At 44.6% G+C, this 18,817-nt stretch overlaps 1 protein-coding gene across 10 annotated transcripts in view; it reads left to right on the plus strand.

Annotated features, from left to right (window-relative positions):
• LOC143858542 (uncharacterized) overlaps positions 1-18,817 on the plus strand; it is a 63,198-nt gene that overhangs the window by 1,372 nt on the left and 43,009 nt on the right. For 9 of the 10 annotated variants that reach the window (XR_013238971.1, XR_013238969.1, XR_013238972.1 and 6 more), the window contains exons 2-4: positions 11,010-11,209; positions 11,309-11,369; positions 12,493-12,541. Coding sequence is in view for 6 of the 10 variants with exons in the window: in XM_077369193.1 (XP_077225308.1) it covers positions 11,010-11,209; positions 11,309-11,369; positions 12,493-12,541 (310 nt within the window). In the remaining 4 variants the exon portion in view is untranslated. Of the gene's footprint in view, positions 1-1,225; positions 1,657-1,740; positions 2,388-11,009; positions 11,210-11,308; positions 11,370-12,492; positions 12,542-18,817 lie in introns of those variants that run through there. The other variant, XM_077369194.1, reaches the window with a different exon arrangement.

Below are 18,817 nucleotides of genomic sequence, written 5' to 3' on the forward strand. Positions count from 1 at the left end.
CCGCCTTAGGAAATCTTATAAAAAGGAGGTTTTTACCTTTCACTTTTCACATTTTACTTTTCCTTCTCCTCTTCTCCTCCGCTCTGCCAGTTCGGCTTGCGTAGTGCGTGGTTCTGAGCATTTGTGGATTGGAAGCTTTCTACTCTGCCCGGTATTCTTCTCAGCCTTTCTTTTTTCTGCTTCATGTCCTATAGTAGTTCTAGTTCGGAGTCCGGTTCGGAGTCCTCTTCCAGTAGCACAGAGTCTAGTCCAGTAATGGCAAGTCCCAATGTTAGAGTAGAAATCGTAGATAGCGATAGCGAGGTGAATAAGGAGGAGGTGATTCTTGATCTCAACACAACTCCGCTCCCAACGGATAGTTATCTCGAAGCAGGAGGGAGTGTTGGTAGTGACGCCGCGGAGGCGTCCACGACGTTTCTTCCTGGCCAGGCCGTTGAGGTTATAGCTAGGGCCCGGATGGAAGCCAACCCGAAATACAACATACGGGCTCTTATCGAGGAGAACTATCTTGATGAGTCCATGATGAGGGACATTAGAGACAGATACTGCGTTCCCCCAAGGTTTGGGCTGAGGGAGGCGACAGAGGGAGATAGGGCCTGCAACGAAAGCTCAGACGTCTGCATCTACGATGAGTCGTTGAGGGCTGGACTCAGGTTCCCCTTGCACCCGTTCTTCGCCGCGGTGCTTCAATATTACGGACTGGCCCCGGCTCAGGTTGCCCCGAACTTGTGGAGGTTGCTAACGGGCTTTGTCTATCTTGTCCAGGGCCAGCTAGAGAGGAACTTATCTGTGCCGTTATTCCGCGCTTGTGCCCACTTAAAGAGGCACAAGGAGGGGGGCTGGATTTACATTAGCCAGCACCCAGAGTTGAAAATAATCACTGGCATTCCTTCTTCCATACACTTGTGGAAGAATAGGTTCTTCTACATTGAGGACAGGGAGTCCAGCGAGCCCTGGCCGGTTCCTCTAACATGGGATGTCCCTGATACAGTGGCACTAAGTCGCAAGCCGCTTCTAGAGGACGAAGATATGAGGACATTCGCCCTAATGCGTGAGGAGGTGGAACGAGGGGGCCTCATTCATTGTGGAGAGTTCTCAGGGGAACTGGTTTTGGTTGGGCTGGGTCTTAGTACTGCGACCCCGGCACGTATGTGGCTAGACTTGCTTTAAGCTCCCTGTTTGTTTTCTTTTTGCTTCTGACTGTCCTGTTTATGTTCACTTGCAGAGATGCGACAACAATCAACGGTCGAGAGAATAAGGCAAGGGGCTTTTCCAAGGGCTCAGCAAGTGGCCCAGCAGAGCCAGAAAAGGAAAGCAGCCGAGATGGCGAGTCCGGCTCCTACCCAAGACACTGCGCCTCCCCCGCCTCCCAAAGGCAGAACTTCGGTGAAACTGGTTGGTGCCTTCGGTCAAGGAGCCGGTTCTTCAAAGTCTGGTGGCACACCCGCAGGAGCTGGAGCCCGTCCTCCCCCAGCGAGGGCGGGAGATAATGTTTTTCGGCCCAATTGGGCCGTTCAGAAAAATGATACTGGCCTTGGCGAGAGCCGAGTAGCTGCTGAGATCCTGAGCAAGTGTCTCCTCAGCAGAGATAAACAGCAGGTTCTCCACGAACCGCCAGCTACGGCCGAAGAGGCCGTATTCTCTTCACTTTATCAGGTAAGATGGCCCACGAGTATGCTCATTTCCTGTCCGTCTTTCGCTTTGCTTTCCTGTTTAACACTTGCTTGTTTGTGTCTGTAGATTGGAGTGTACTTCAATGATCTTCAGGGGAAGAGTAAGAAGTTCTCTGAGGCGATCACAAAGTCAGAAGCGGAGAATGGGAAGCTGGCGAAGGAGGCGGAGGAGCTTCAAACGAACATTGGGCGGGTAGAGGCGGAGAAGAAGCTGCTTAGAGAGGAGCTGGCCCATCAGAAGCAGAAGGCAGCCGAAGCCCTCAACGCCCAGAGGGAGAGAGCCAAGGAGAGACAGATAGCGGCCGTTGCGGAGGCCGTCGCGGAGGCCGTACAGAAAAAGGAGGACGAACTTTTCAGTTTGTCCAGTGAGGCCTACAAGATTGGATTCTTTGACTGTCTCGAGCAGGTCAAAGCGTCCAATCCGACTGTGACCTTGACCGGCCTGAATCTCCCTGAGCCACCGGCGATTGACAATGACGAGCCTGTCACCACCAATGCCGCAGTAGTCCTGGAGGCGGAGTTATCTCGGGGCGGCAGCCACGGGGCCTCTTGAGCTCTCCTCTTTTTTCTGAGCCATCTCATCTGGTTCTTTTTGTAATGGTCCCAAGAGACCCAACCTTTGTAGCAGCTTTTTCAGGCTCTCATTTTTGTAATGGCCCTTCGAGGCCCTACTCTTTTATGAAATGGAAATCACATTTTGTTATTTTACCTATTCTCCACTTGTCTGCCTCTGAATAATAATACTGTTTGATTTCTTGCTGTGGGCAGACATTTGAGATGAATTAACTTGCGAGTTTCCAAGTTTTGGTAAACTGGGTTTCCAAGCGTCAGATACCCAGGTTTAGAGAACTAGGTTCCAGATATAAGTACTCGAGTTTTAGCGAACTGGGTTTCCAAGCGGCTTTGGTTTCTGCTGTCCGGGCTGGTTCCGGACCAGGAGTGAGCTCCCGGTCTTTGCGGAGGCGAGCCGTGGCGAACCAAGCAGCGAGTACCCTAGTTTTAGTGAACTGGGTTTCCAAATATAAGTACCCGAGTTTTAGCGAACTGGGTTTCCAAGCGGCTTTAGTTTCTGCTGTCCGGGCTGGTTCCGGACCAGGAGTGAGCTCCCGGTCTTTGCGGAGGCGAGCCGTGGCGAACCAAGCAGCGAGTACCCTAGTTTTAGTGAACTGGGTTTTCAAATATAAGTACCCGAGTTTTAGCGAACCGGGTTTCCAAGCGGCTTTGGTTTCTGCTGTCTGGGCTGGTTCCGGACCAGGAGTGAGCTCCCGGTCTTTGCGGAGGCGAGCCGTGGCGAACCAAGCAGCGAGTACCCTAGTTTTAGTGAACTGGGTTTCCAAATATAAGTACCCGAGTTTTAGCGAACTGGGTTTCCAAGCGGCTTTGGTTTCTGCTGTCCGGGCTGGTTCCGGACCAGGAGTGAGCTCCCGGTCTTTGCGGAGGCGAGCCGTGGCGAACCAAGCAGCGAGTACCCTAGTTTTAGTGAACTGGGTTTCCAAATATAAGTACCCGAGTTTTAGCGAACTGGGTTTCCAAGCGGCTTTGGTTTCTGCTGTTCGGGTTGGTTCCGGACCAGGAGTGAGCTCCCGGTCTTTGTAGAGGCGAGCCGTGGCGAACCAAGCAGCGAGTACCCTAGTTTTAATGAACTGGGTTTCCAGAAGCCGCGGAGATCTGCAAAAGGGTTTCCATATCATTCATATTTAACATGTATTTACATTTACAACATCACCTTTCACCCCCGACGTTTGGCTACTGATAGTATTTCCTGAGATTCTTGGAGTTCCAAGCGTGGGGTAATAGGTGCTCCTCCAGTGTTTCCAGTTTATAACTTCCCGGGCGTATCACCTCTTTTATTCGATATGGCCCTTCCCAGGTCAGGGAGAGTTTTCTGACCTTCTTTGGTTGGGAGATAGCTGCTTTCCTGAGGACTAGATCTCCCACTCGGAATTCTCGGGGACGTATTTTTGAATTATGGTAGTTGGACACTTTCTGCTTGTAGGCGGCGACCCTGATTCGAGATTCTTCCCGGGCTTCTTCTAGCAAGTCGAGGTTCGCACGGAGCCCGTCATCATTGAGTTGCTCACTGAAGTTGGTGACTCTGGGAGATGGGGCGCCCACATCGACGGGTATTACCGCCTCCGTCCCAAAGGACAAGTTGAATGGTGACTCTCCCGTTGATGTGCGCGGAGTGGTTCGATACGCCCACAGGACATGATAAAGCTCATCTGCCCATCGGCCAGCCTTATCATCCAGCCTCTTTTTAATCCCCTGAAGAAGGATTTTATTTGTCACTTCTGTCTGCCCATTTGTCTGTGGGTGTGCTACTGAAGTGAATCTCTGCTCAATCCTCAAGTCAGAGCAGAATTTTCGGAAGTTCTTGCAGTCGAATTGTCTTCCGTTGTCTGTTATCAAAATGCGGGGAATCCCGAATCTGCAAACTACTGATTTCCAGAAGAAGTTCTGCACATTTTGCTCTGTGATATGGGCTAGAGGTTCAGCCTCCACCCACTTGGTAAAATAGTCAATAACAACTACTACAAACGTGCGCTTCCCGGAGGCCGGTGGAAAGGGGCCTAGGATGTCCATCCCCCATACTGCGAAGGAGAGTGGGCTGATGATCGGGGCCATCGACAAAGCAGGCTGGTGGATAGTGGGAGAGAATTTCTGGCATCTCTCGCACCTTTTAACCAGACTTAGTGCGTCTTGCCTTAAGGTAGGCCAGTACAGGCCTCTGAGCAACACTTTGATCGCCAGGGCCTTGCCCCCCAGATGTTCTCCGCAGATCCCTTCGTGCGTCTCTTGCAGGGCGTAAGAGGGCGTCGCCGGGCCGGAGGCACTTTAGGTACGGGAGGGTGTACGATCTTTTGTACAGACTCTCACCACTGAGGGAAAATCAGGCGGCTCTCTGTATCACTTTGCGGGCTTCTTTCTTGGCTTCAGGAAGTTTACCACTGCGCAGGTATTCAATGATTTCGTCCATCCAGCACGACTCATTCTCCACCTGCATTATTTCACCGGCCTCACTTTCGATACTGGATTTCTGTAAGAACTCCATGCATATACTCCCAAGAGTAGTATATCCGGAGGCGGCAAGCTTGGACAGCACATCTGCTTTTGCATTCTCTGTTCTGGGGATTCTGATGACCTCAAAACTTTTGAACTTGCTGGCTAGCTGGCGGACCTTGGAGAGGTATTTGATCATACGCTCGTCGCGGGCCTCATAGACTCCTTGAATCTGGTTTGCAACCAGCTGGGAGTCACAATACGCTTTAAGCCTCTGGGCTCTGGTCTGGACTGCGAGATTCATTCCGGCGAGGAGGGCTTCATACTCTGCCTCATTGTTGGACGCGCGGAATCCGAACCTCAAGGCATAATCTGCAGTGAAGTTATCAGGTCCGGTGAGAATCAGACCGGCTCCACAGCCACCCTTGTTCGAAGACCCGTCCACGCACACTTCCCAGAGTGGTTCGGCGGTTGATAGACCCTGCTCTGCTGGTGAGGGGATGATTTCTGCTTCAGTCCCCCCTGCTGTGCATTCCTCAGTCGTGATTGACTTTTCCACAACTGGGGTTTGAACAACTTCAGATTTGGTGATCTGCTGGGGGATGTTGCACTCGGCCACGAAGTCTGCCAGTACTTGAGCCTTGATTGCTGGTCTTGGTATGTACTGGATATCAAACTCGCTCAGTTCTACGGCCCATTTTACGAGCCGTCCCGAGATGTCTGGTCTGTGGAGAACTTGCCTGAGCGGCTGATCGGTCAGGACTTTTATAGTGTGGGCTTGAAAATACGGCCTCAACTTCGTGGCTGCCATCACCAGCGCGTAAGCCAATTTCTCGACCCGCTGGTACCTGATTTCGGCGTCATGGAGAACTTTGCTGACATAATAGACAGGCTTTTGCTGGCGGTGCTCTTCACAAACTAGGACGATTGCTAGAGCCGTGGGGCTTACGGAGAGATACAGGAGTAGCTCCTCACCTGGCTCCGGCTTTGTCAACAGTGGTGGAGAGGATAAGTACTGCTTTAATTCTTCGAATGTAGTTTGGCATTCCTCTGTCCAGGGCGCAGTCTTGAGTCCTTTGACCGCGTTAAAGAAGGGTAGGCACCTCTCTGCAGATTTCGAGATAAAGCGCCCCAACGCGGCCACCATTCCTGTGAGCCGTTGCACTTCTCTGATGGTTTTTGGTGGAGTGAGCTCCACCACGGCCCTGATCTTTTTTGGATTGGCCTCTATTCCTCTCTGGCTTACCATAAATCCTAAGAACTTTCCGGAGCTGAAGCCGAAAGTGCACTTGGTGGGGTTGAGCTTCATGCTGTGCTTTTTCAGGACCTGAAATGTTTCTCTCAGATCGGACACATGATCCTGTGCACTTCGGGTTTTGACCAGCATATCGTCGACATAGACTTCCATGTTACGGCCGATCTGCTTCTGGAAGAGTCTGTTCACGAGCCTTTGATAAGTGGCTCCGGCATTTTTGAGGCCAAAGGGCATGACACGGTAGCAGTACGTCCCCTGATCTGTCATAAACGAAGTCTTTGGTATGTCTGACTCATACATTCTGATTTGGTTATACCCGGAGAAGGCATCCATGAAGCTCAGCAGCTCGTGACCTGCGGTGGCGTCAATGAGCTGGTCGATTTTCGGGAGCGGATAACTGTCCTTGGGACAGGCCTTGTTCAGATCAGTGAAATCAATGCAGGTCCTCCACTTCCCATTTGTTTTCTTCACCAAGACTACGTTTGCCAACCAGTCCGGGTACTGGATTTCTCGAATGAAGTCGGCCTTTAAAAGCCTTTCCACTTCTTCTTTTATCGCCTGCCGTCTTTCGAAAGCGAAATGCCTTCTTTTCTGTTTCACCGGCCTACAAGTTGAGTCAACACCGAGTCTGTGCGTGCTGATCTCCGGGTTAATGCCGGGCATGTCAACGGGAGCCCACGCAAAGACATCCGCATTGTCTTGAAGAAACTCGGTGAGATGGTGCTGGATACTGCTGCTTAGAGAGGAGCCGATCTGAACGACTTTATCATTATCGTCTGGGCTCAGCGAGACGGAAATGAGGTCTTCGGCGGATTGAGTCCCTCGAAATTCGTCCCTCAGATCAAGTAGCTCAATCGGCAGCGATTCCACTGCATTTTTACCTTTGAGTGCCATTGCATAGCACTCCCTGGACTGGGGTTGGTCTCCCCGAACTTCACCCACACCGTTTGGCGTTATGAATTTCATCTTCTGGTGATACGCTGAAGCCACTGCACGAATCAAGTTCTGGCCAGGTCGCCCTAAGATAGCGTTATAGACCGACGTGGCCCTCACTACTAGGAAATTGACCATGGTGAACGCTTGGCAGGGCTGTTCTCCGACGAGGACTGGAAGTTCAATTTGCCCCTCCACCTTCACAACCTCTCCTGAGAAACCGAACAGATCTGAGTTCGTCGGCTTCAAGCGGTTGTCGCTTATCATCATTTTCTGGAAAGCGTGATAGTACAAAATGTCTGCCGAACTCCCGTTGTCCACAAGGATTTTCTTTACTTCCCAGTTTGCGACGAGCATGGTTAAGACCAGTGCGTCGTCGTGAGGCAGAATCAGGTTGTCCAGGTCTGCGTTTGAAAATGAGATTTCATTCTCCGTCTTCGACTTTTTACTGCATGTGTGCACGGCGTTTACTCGGCGGGCGTATGCTTTGCGAGCGGCGGAGGATGTGCCTCCAGCGGCCGGTCCGCCTATAATTGTACCGATGACCCCCCTTGGCTGGGATCGCGGCGCCTCTAGTTTTGAGCTAAGTGGCAGAGGAGATTGGTTCCGGACAGGAGGCGGCTGCGACCGTCGAGGGCTGCGGCCCGGAGGACTCTTCTCTCTTCTGTCTGGTCTGTGACCGTCACTCCGGACGTATTTTTTCAAATAGCCCCGGCCAATCAACTGCTCGATTTCTTCCTTGAGCTGCCAGGATTTGTCCGTGTCGTGGCTGTGGTCCCTGTGGAACCGACAATATTTTGATTGGTCTCTCTTATTTCCCTTGGAGAACATTTTAGCTGGCCATCTCACGAATTCCTCTCCGCTGATAGCGGCCAGTATGTGCTTCCGGGAGGTGTTGAGAGGCGTGAAGTTCTCTTCTCTCCTTTGGGGGGACTTCTCTCTTATGGGGGCTCTATCCTCCCTACGCTGCTTGGTAGGGTTCTTGTCCTCAGAGGTTCTCCTCCCAGTCAAGTCTAGGGCTGCCAACGTTTCTTTCACTGATATATATTCCTCTACCCCGGCCATGAGATCTGCCAGTGAGTGCGGATTTTGGCGAGCTACTGACCGGCGGAAGTCGTTGGATCTAGCACCCGCGAGGAGCGCATTCATGGCAGCTGAGGGATCTAAGTTTGGCACTTGGAGTGCCTCCCTTTTGAAGCGGCGGACGAACATTTTCAGAGGCTCATTGTCCTCCTGGCGCAAGGCCATCAAGGAGGCTGTTGTTTTCCTTGGCCTGCGGCTACTCATGAAATGGCAGACCAGATCGTCCCCAAAATCTTCAAAGTTGCTGACGGAGTTTGGTTTGATCCTAGAGTACCAGTCCCGGGCCGCACCGCTCAGTGTTGTCGGGAATGCTCTGCAGAGGAAGCCATCAGACGCTCCGTGGAGGGGCATCATCGTCCTGAACGTTTCTAAGTGATCCACAGGGTCAGTGGTTCCATCATATTGCGGGATGGTTGGCATTTTAAATCCTCTGGGTGCTGGGGCACCCATGATGTCGTCGGTAAACGGCGTTCTGCTTGAGAACGCCTGCACAGTAGGCCGGCTCTGATCTTTTGCCAGCTCTTCTATGCGGTGGTCCATTTCTTCCATCCTTTGAAGCATTGGATCACCTCTGCGGTCCGGTTGGTCCAGCGACCTGTTTCTCTCCACTGATGGGCTCGCCGCAGAGCCGGACTGACTTTCCGGACTCCTTCGACAAGGCCGGGACTTTTCTTGTGGTGCGCGCCCTTCATGAGCTCGGTGCCTTTGTGCAGAGCGGGACCGCAGCCTCTGGCGGCGGTGTGGCTCTGTATGAGCATGCCTGGCTCTGGGGGGATGGACTTGCCTTGAGTGGTGAGTCCGGTCTTCTCCTTGGCGTGCCGACTCTCCCTCGTGGAAATTCGACCTTTCCCGTATAGGTCGTGGAGCTTCTGGAGGAGGTTGGAGAGGTGCCTGAAGTAGTTGTTGGTACTGACCGACGAGGGCCGTCATCTGCTGAAAAAGGGCTTGAACTTGATCCAGAGTAGGTGCAGGGTTGAGGTGTTCTGAGCGAGTAGGGCTCTGTTCAGCTGTAGCAGAGGCTGCCACCATCAGCGAGGCGATTCGCTCACTTCGAGTCCTGCGAGGCAGCACGGCTCGATCAGTCCGTGCAGTTGGTACCCGCGCACTCTTGCGCCCTGCCATTTTTATAAGAGATCTGAACAGCTTTTAGTGCTGGTGTCCCACGGATGGCGCCAATTTGTTAGACCGAAAATCGGTAATAGGTACGACAGTGACGTAAGAGTTGAGCTGGATGACCCGAGGAGCCGAGTCTTGAGGAATCGAAGTGAGGGAGCTGAGTTCAGCTAGACTGAAATGAAGGAATTGTGTTCTGCACAGAAGCAAACGAGGTCAGAAGACTAACCCGGGTGTTACTCCGGACAGGCCCTTCGACACTCAAGTCAGTATATGAGCAGGAGTGCAGAGCTAGTTTAAGAGTTTTGGAGAGGTTGTGCATTACCCATTGGTTTGAGCTTTGAACCCCCTTTTATAGGGGGAAACTCGATGACGTGGGATGACTTACGCCAGGACAGGTGCAGGCCTGCTATAGGTTTGAGTTCACCTACTCCAGGACAGGTGTCGGCCTGTGATAGGCTTAAGTTCACCTACTCCAGGACAGGTGTCAGCCTGTGATAGGCTTAAGTTCACCTACTCCAGGACAGGCGTCGGCCTGCTACAGGCTGCTGTTTTTACACCCCATCAATGTTGTTTGTTTTCGTAGAAAAAGATTGGAATTTGTATGATGAACTTGTGCAGTTGTGTATATTTTTCGGAATATGATTTGTGTATATTTTTTGGGTAATATCTGATCTCGGTGATGCTGTCCACTGTCTTGATTTCTTATATTCTATCCTAATTAAGTCTGACTAATTATTAACAATCCCTAATTAACTAATTAATCCAATCTATTGGGGGAAAGCCTTGGGATTTAGGGTCTAATAGACCCGAATTGGCGAATTCCCATGACTTTCCCCCAATTAGATTGGCTTAATTAGGTAATTAGAGAATGTTAGTAATTAGGCAGGTGTTCTCAAAGACTGTGCCCTTATTAGAGAGCATTTACATTAGTGTGTTATTTTTAATTGATCTGGACCTTGTGGATTACCTTTTTATTTTCAGAGGCAGATTGTTAGCCTGCCCAACCACGCCAATTGGTGGCCCAGACATGGGTGATTGATGATCATAACTGTTCATTTGTCAGGCCCCAACATTGATTGGTCACAGTTTAACATTGCAACCATCAGAGTACCCTAATTTTTAACGGTTTGTTACGTGCAAATAAACAAAGAAAAAAGATAGAAAGAGAGGGGAATGGTTGATTCGAAGTAACGGGACCTCCTAGAGGTTTAATTCGAGAGGAACCATAACTCTCTTAAAAAAGGTTTTTTCTTGGGTGTAAACTTTTCTCCCTCTTCATTCCATTTGATGATAGTATTTTAAATACAAACATGCTACTAGGCACATGCACAATGCAACCACTACTAACATATCCACCTTAACAGACTACGACTACTATACATGAATACAACCCATGACACTTAACTAAACACCTGTTGAAAACCACCATAACTGACTCACACTACATCACCTAATATCACTACCTTGTAACCACACACCACTACCACCATGACTCTTCCTTGTATTGCCTGTATCACAGTTCATCACCAAAAAAAAAAAAACCAAAAAAATAAAAAAAAGACTTTCAGTTTGATGATTTGTGGGCTGCAAATATATGATTAAAGAAAATGCTCTACAGTTCACTTCTATGGCCTAATGACTATTGTTTCAGATAATTAGGATCACCATTGGAGCTTCTTTGTGAAATTGCCCATCCACGGTTTGTTCACCAGATGAATGGTTCCTAATCACCGTATATGGAACATGTGTAGTGTCGGGGGGCTGCTACATTCCTTTTCCCCCTTTCTGTTCCATAATTCCTCCATTTCTTAGTTGTTTAAGAAAATGGACCAAACCCCACATGGCAACAGATGCAGCCATCTGACACAGCAGAGGCTTGTTTAGTCTTTGTTCAGTTGCTTAAGGGAATTTCCACTTTCAACAATGATCCACACTTTATGTTTTCTCAGATTTGGTAGATACTTCTGGGGGAGTTCCTTTATATCCTTTATACAAGCATCTGGCATCGGCTTTACTTCGATGCATTACCGCTGGAGCTTTTTTGAGAACATCAAATACAATGTCAACAATTCAGGAAGATGAATACTTGAAGCAAAAAGTGGATGAGTGGGATGAGCTGTTTGTTGATGAGGGATCAAAATTAGTAAATGTAAGCCATTATTGCGATCATCTTATTTTTATTTTCCTCTAATTCTTTTAATGGAAAGTCGAAGTTATATTTACTTGAATATTGTTGGTATTTCATCAGATGCTGAAGGCTGTAGATTTTGAACTTCATGTCCAGGAACCCTTTTTTTCACAGCTAAAAGGTAATATTTCTATCTCTAATACATTGTTCTTCAATTTCATATCTAGATTATATTTTTTCTGTTTTCTTATTGTAAATATTTTACTTGTGTGAGCATTTCCACAATAACCTGTTTAAGAGTGTTTCTTGTTCTATTTATGCTGTCCACACTTTTCTTTGTCTATTATACATCTAGAGATTGTTTAAACAGATGCATCTGTTGCCAAGATGAAACATACATCTTCTTTCGATGGTTAGTAGGTGCTCACCATTTGGTTTCACTTGTAACTTTTTTGGACTGAGTTGGGTTTATAATTTACCTGTCGGTTACATTCCTATTTGAAGACAGAATTACCGATCTACCTTCATGATCAGTGTGGATCTTCATCAATGATGTCCTCTCTCTCTCTCTCTCTCTACCATCCTATGGTGAATACTGGTGGATTTTTTTTTAAAGGGATTTGCTAGGGTCCATCGCAAGAGGCATTTCGCTGCTGGTCTGTTGCATGTCAGACCAGGCACCTCATGAATAGAGACAAAAGATGTTGTCTTCATTCAAGAGGTGGCTGGGTCTGACATGCAACAGATTCCAAATGACCAATTGGCTTATTGACTGTTCAATTAAGGCTGATGTGTAGGACCAAAAAGATTTCCCTTGTTTTACCTCATAGTTCTTGACTGGAACCATTTTACCTGTATTGTTTGATGCGTTTGACACTTTGACATATCAAAATCTGCAAAAAAAAAAAAATCTTATATTTTATGGAATCTGTGACCTCAATGTTTGTTTGGAGTTTAAATAAAAAGATAAACAAATTCATGAATGTCCATGTGCTAAATACATATTGAGAAAATCTCAGTAACATGCTTTGCCGATACGTGTAAACGTATCTCTGAAGCCAACTATCTTAGAGTGGATGTGTACTTATTTTCTAATGGCCGGTCACTTAAATGCGTATTACCTTTTTTCTGTTGAGATCTTGTTTTATCTCATTGTTTTGGTGTACTAGTTCTGTTACTCGTGAATTTTTGTTCGCAATTGAGACCAGATTTAGAAATTTAATAATCTCTGATCAATTTCTCTTTGTAATTAAAGTCTAGATCAGTGGTTTAGTATCCTCTTAGCCCTTTGAAATTGTCTGCAGTTGGCCTAAAAACAATAGAAGGGAGGTGTGCTGTTGGTGACTATAACCGGTAAGAGCAAGCTTGCATGTTATTTGTCTAGAAGTTAGATGTGACATTGACTTTATCGTTGTTTATTTTATTGGATTTCCATGCTTGGCAGTTGGTAGCATTGGTTTTTTATTCAGTGGAAGCATTTAATTCTGTTTCAAGGTTGCAATGAATATATTGGATGTGCAATGACAAAATAGCAGTAGTAAATGAGTAAAATTAGCTTTTCCTATTATTTAGTGTTGAGACTTGAGAAGAAATGTACCAAAATGAAGAAAGTAAAAAACTTTGGTAAAATGATGAAGTGGTCGAAATTTCGACATGTTAGCCGAAGTTCTGTAATTTACAATTTTACATACTAAAGTGGTAGCGTTTTGGCCAACATGACCGGACCAGAACGATACACCTGGCGAAATGTTTGGTGATACATTCTGTTATGTTTTTTGTTCCAATCATTTCGGAAGAAATGGAATGGGATTCATAATTATGGCTGTAAATAATTGTATATATTGTACAATTTAGTGGACTACCTTCATTGAGGGTAATTTGTTCTTTTAGTCTTCTTATGTTTATAAGCTGGTGTATCTCTCGTTATACACTCAACGAAAACAGATTGTTTCTTCGCCCCCAATGATTTTCTCTCTCTTCTCTTCGTCCTTATAGTTTCATAATATGATTGAGGGAGTATTTCAAACTTGTGCTTTCTTTGTTTGTGCAAAAATAATTAATTTTGGTTTAAAAACAAGATGCAGTCTCAAGGCAACAGTTGAAGCTGTAAAACAAATGAAACCCACATAGGCTAGAAACGCCTCTACTAACACGTCTTTAGAGTCCCATAATACCCTACTATGACTAGTTTTGCTTCTCAATGCAAGTGATGGATTATAGGCATATAAGGGGAACAACGAATACCTACATAGTCTAAAGTCAACCCTGTTAACTTTTCTCCACTCATTGTTAACCAGCCTATCTGCTATTATGTTGCCTCTCGAATGCACGTGATGGATTTATGAAGATTGGGCATCTAAAATATTGAAAGATTCAATGGAACATGCTTAGAACATCATTGAAGCTGACTCCCATTTTATGAATCACCAAAATTTACTCTTTCCTGAAAATTTTGTAACCCACATTGCTAAAATCTAATGTAAAGATGACATTCAAAAAAAAAAAAAAACTAGTGTAAAGATGCTTTGGTCAATTCTGGGGCACTTTATCAAATTTTTGAATTTGAGATGGTGTGCCATTCAACATCAATGGATGCTATTCTTATTTGTTTTTAAAGTTTATCTACACTAACAATCAGTTCATTGAAGAACTCGACCTCGTCAATGAAATAATCGTTCCACACAAATGCGTCAATCTTTGACTGGGTCGAATTGACTTCCCATGCACAAGTCAAGTCCATGTATGAGTTCACGTGCTTGAAACTGATTTTTGTAGAGATTTCATTCACGATTCATTGTCTTATAAAATTTGAGTTCCTTTTTTGTATGTATGTATAATCTCGGGTTTTAAGTAGTTAAGTATGTGATATAAGGTTTTATTTTTAATAAAAGAGAAAATAATATAATCTGACAGCAAGCAACTCCTATCAAAAGGAAAATGGAAGGGACACGAGTTTCTAGCAGTGCTTTAAAATGCGGATGTGACGCGGAACGCAGCCAAGAAAAATCCTTGTCGACTCGGCACGGACGCGGCCAAGAAGGCGTTTGACACGGTCATAACTCGGGAGAGTCAAAGGAGTTTTTATTGACTCTGGAGGGCAAAACGCGGAATGTGGATGCAGTGCAATGCGGAATGTGGCCAAGGTAAGAGGGAGTCAACTCGGGCTGAGTCGAGTCAACGAGTTTTTAAACATTGGTTTCTAGTGGTTACCTTGCATGAGCCAACACATTGGGTCTACCAACACTACAAAATTCTAAACTTGCATTGTCACAGGCTGCATGTTTAACATCTAGTTGTAGATACTCTACTGTTTCATATTAGTTGTAGAGAGCCTTTGTAAAGACTACCCTCATTAAATCTAAAATTTAATCTAAAAACTGCATAAAGCCGTTCAATATTCATAATTAAGGGAAGTAATTAGGGGCATTTGATGACTAAATTAAAAAGGCTAGTAACAATTAAAAGGAAAAACGGTTGGAAATTATGAGGAAGGAAATCACGATCTCAAAATTTCAAGAGGAGAATGGGCAAAAATAAAGATTTTCTTTATGGATCGTATTTATTTTGTGGTAACTTCCATCCTTGCTTAGAAAAGCTTAAAAATCTCACCCAAATCAATTACATACCTCATTGTTAAGATAAAAAATCAAGAGAAGAAGAGGGGAAAGAATACAGTGAGAGAGAGAGGAAGAAAAGAGAGGCTCGGACGGTTCTTGGACGGGAAACCCATCTTGATTCTTCGTCTTCCCCATTCACCGTCACCGAGAGGTATGTTGATTTTTAATTTCTTGAAATCCCTTGCATCTTCTTCATCAAATTTTTGGAAACTATGGAATTTCATCCCCAAAACCGTGTATGCTATGGAACCCTTTCTGTTTATTCTGTAAAACCCATTTCTTTTTCACGATTTCTTCCATGCCCTCTATCGCACTCCAAAACCTGCAAAACCACATCTCGTTAAAAATAAAAATAGGGTTTCTGCAAACCAAAGAAGCAGATGCAAGAAGGAAAAAAATAAATGAATAAATACAAAAATCTATACATTACCCAAATTCGTTTCCACGATTTCTTCATGCTCAATTTCATGTTTCAACCTGCAAAAAACCCAATCTGTGTTAAAAGAAATATATGGATTCTATAATCAAAGAAAACAAGATGCAAAAAGAGGAAAATAAATAAAGTGATCTATTCTTTACCCATTCAATTTTCGATTTCTCCATGCTAAATCTCACGATTTCATCACCTGCAAAACCCACATCTCTGTTAAAAAAAAAAATATAAGAAAATAAGGTTGCTGTAAACAAATGAAGCAAGGCAGAAAAGGGAAAATAATAACGTAATTTTTCATATGCTTATACCCCTTGTTTTACCTTGAGACACCCCTTTTTGTTCATTCGTTTTTTTTTTTTAAAAGATATACGTCTGTTCCAGCATTTTTGTATTTTTGGTCACAAATGAAACCTATATGAGGGACTTTTAATTTCCCAAAAAGAAAAGAATAGGGAGGCTGCTGATGTGGGCGTTCCCATGTTTAGCAGCAGTGTATTTTTATGCAGCAGATTTATCAATTTAATGTTTTGATAACCACACAAATATAGCTTGTCTTTTCTTAGGATAGTGTAGCAAACGGCTAATTTTTAACACTCCAAAACTTTGTAAAAAAATTCACAGGCTCGGTCTGTCTTTCTTGATTAATGAACAGTTGTTGATTTTCAGCCCAATAGCGTTTTGATAACTGCACAAATTAAGATCGTCTTGTCCTATTTTAATGCGAAAACCTTCACAAGCAAGGTAGTCACAATTGTGTTTTGATATATTTCACCTCACGAACAGACCTTCACTAGAGAAATAAATGCATTTAGGCATGTTCTCCACAAAAGGTCTATTCGTATACTAAACACTCTTAAAATGACCAGTTTATAGAAGTAAGAATGAAAGGCTTCACAAAGCAATCTTAAGATAAAATGGTAAGCTTATGAGGAACTCAGAATAATGGTATGTGTATGGCCTTACTTCCAGGTTGATCACTCCCCAGTCTTGTTGGGACTTTTCGGTTTCTATCTTCACTCAGAATTTGAAAAGGCAGGTGACAGTTAGACCTTGCCTTGTAATAGTTTTCAATATAATTTGTCTATGCAATGTAGCTCTACTTATAAAATTTTGCCTTATTGATACCTGCTTAGTTAATTTATACTTGCTTGCCTGGAATAAAATGAATTGGAATGAAAAATAAATTGTTTTAAAATATTATGTGAAGTAATGCAGGAAGGGAGACAAAGGTAATGTACTTTAATTTCCTAATTGCATATCATACATGGGGGAGAGTGAAGGGGAACTTAAGGGTGTGGTGGTATCATCCTGGGACCTAAGGTCCAAAGGCCAACGCGAGAAGCGTGTACAACCTTTCGTTGGCAAACCATCCAAAAGGGATAGTATCCCTGAAACTGCTCGGCATTAAATGCGAGACCGAAATCCGAGTCCATAACGCCACTACCTTTAGACAGGGGTAGTGGGTAGTCGTGCGGCAAGGACACCGGCAAAAAGAAAAAAAATGGGAAAGTCAGAAAAGAACTGACAGAAAAATAAACTGGGGAAAAGCCGGATGTACCTGGGGAATGTGCTATCTCAATTTATATAATCGTTGCATACATAGTATAAATTTGGATTATTGTCACTCCTGTTATTTATATTGCAATCAATAGCGTAATTCCTTTCCAGTTTTTGTTATTGTTGCTATATATTGCTGAGGATCTGGATTATATTGCCTGTACTTTTTATATTGTCTCTCTTACTTTGCTCGGTCTCTGGAGGACCCTGCTCTGACGTTGTTTACTCAACCACAGGGGTTGAGGCGTTAGATGGTGGAGCGTTTGCAAATGAAGGAACCTTGGGATAAGGGACTGTGTGATCAGAGAGTTCGTTTCTGGGGTTTTTGCATTTTGACGTCTTGCGTCATTTACCATTTTTATTTCTATCAAGACTTTATTTAGTTTGGACTTTGGTAATTTAAAACTTTACTTTTCTTTTGAAGTATGAGTATTGAAATTGTTATGGTAAGACATATTTAATTTGGAATAAGACTATCGTGGTTGCTGATTATAAAAAAAAAAAATATTTCCATGATTTTTGCGTTCTTTTGCTCGTAGCGACTTGACGGAAATCGGGTCGTTACAGCCTTGATGTTACTTCATTAAGCTATAAGTGACCTGTGCAAAGGGAGACAAGTAGAGGGAAGCCTCAATTGAAATATGGGAGTCAGAGGCTCAAAGTGGAAGGGTTAACTTAAAAGTCAACATCTACTTACGTATAAACTGTTTAAGCAGAAATTTGAATTTCCTTCAAAATGTTCCTGCACATCTAAACCTAGACAAATTCTTGGGTAAAAAGTCATCAATAGGATTTATATAAAGGGGTCTAAACCTCAACATATAAGCTATAAGTAAGCATCCTAAGCCACCTAAAAGAACGAAGAAATACCCGGTGAGGATGACTCCTTCCTTGGTCATTCTCCACATGGGCGGAAACTAGGTCAAAAGACTCAAATACCCTGTGAATATCTCCTTGGGCTAGGTTGTTGAGATTTTGAGGGTCTAGGCACTTGGTTATCTTTCTGATTGATGCAGGGTGCATCTTGCATGCTCACGAAGATTGACGGTCAAGATCATTAGAACATTAATCGGATCGTCCAGGACCCTTGGATCGGAAGATATTAGACGGTGTGTAAATCAACGGTCCAGGTTGATTACCACGTTTCAAAGGAGTCCTATTTTAGTTTGTGTTTAATTAGGATTTGCTTTAACTATTTTTGACAGTTTGTCTTTAGTTGGGACGTCAAAGGAAGATTGTATTTAAAAGTTTTAATTTTAGGAGATTGAGTTAGAGATTTTACGAATTAGAGACTTTTTAACTGTCTTTTTTGTTGAACAAAACTTAGAATTGAATTTGGACGTTTTTCCTTTGTTTTAGGACTCCTAGATTAGCTAGGATTTGGGATATGGAATTCTATAAAAGGCCATCAATGTAAAGTGTAAACGAATTATACAGCTTTTGATGAATGAATTTTAGATAGAAATTTCTATCAATTGTCCCTCCGAATCATCCCTATCAGTCCCGTTTCCATAAGCCATCCGCTGATTGTGTTGTTGCCGGTTTTCGTGAGCCATCCGCTGCTTGTTTTCTTTTCCTCTTGTGCATTGCCGTCACCCGAAAATCCGTCCAAGCCTACCAAATCTCAGCCATTAACCAATCCAACCCCAAACGGATTCCATCCATGTCTGGTATTTCTCTATCTAGTTGATCGCGAATCATCCTACTTCTAGGTCCTTTCTTCTAGCCGATTGAACTGCCCCAATATTCCTATATTTCAGGTAGCCACCTTTTCCCTATTGCCTTGACCCAAAGCCCAACATAGAGCCTCCTTCAAAACAGCCCAACAACCACCCCTTCCTTAACCCATTTAATAGCCCATAAACTTGTCTTCCATAAGCACTCAACCACCTCCTTATTTTAGCCGTTCTCCACCTTCTATTCCTTATTTTCTTAACCACTTCTTGCACTTTAGAGTACCCCATTCCAGTAACCATTGTTACACTAACCAATTACCAATTAGATTATTTTAGAAATCCCTAC

The sequence above is a fragment of the Tasmannia lanceolata genome, unplaced genomic scaffold, assembly GCF_043159265.1.
Source record: "Tasmannia lanceolata isolate RefF3 unplaced genomic scaffold, GAP_Taslan_0.1 ptg000026l, whole genome shotgun sequence".
Taxonomy (NCBI): domain Eukaryota; kingdom Viridiplantae; phylum Streptophyta; class Magnoliopsida; order Canellales; family Winteraceae; genus Tasmannia; species Tasmannia lanceolata.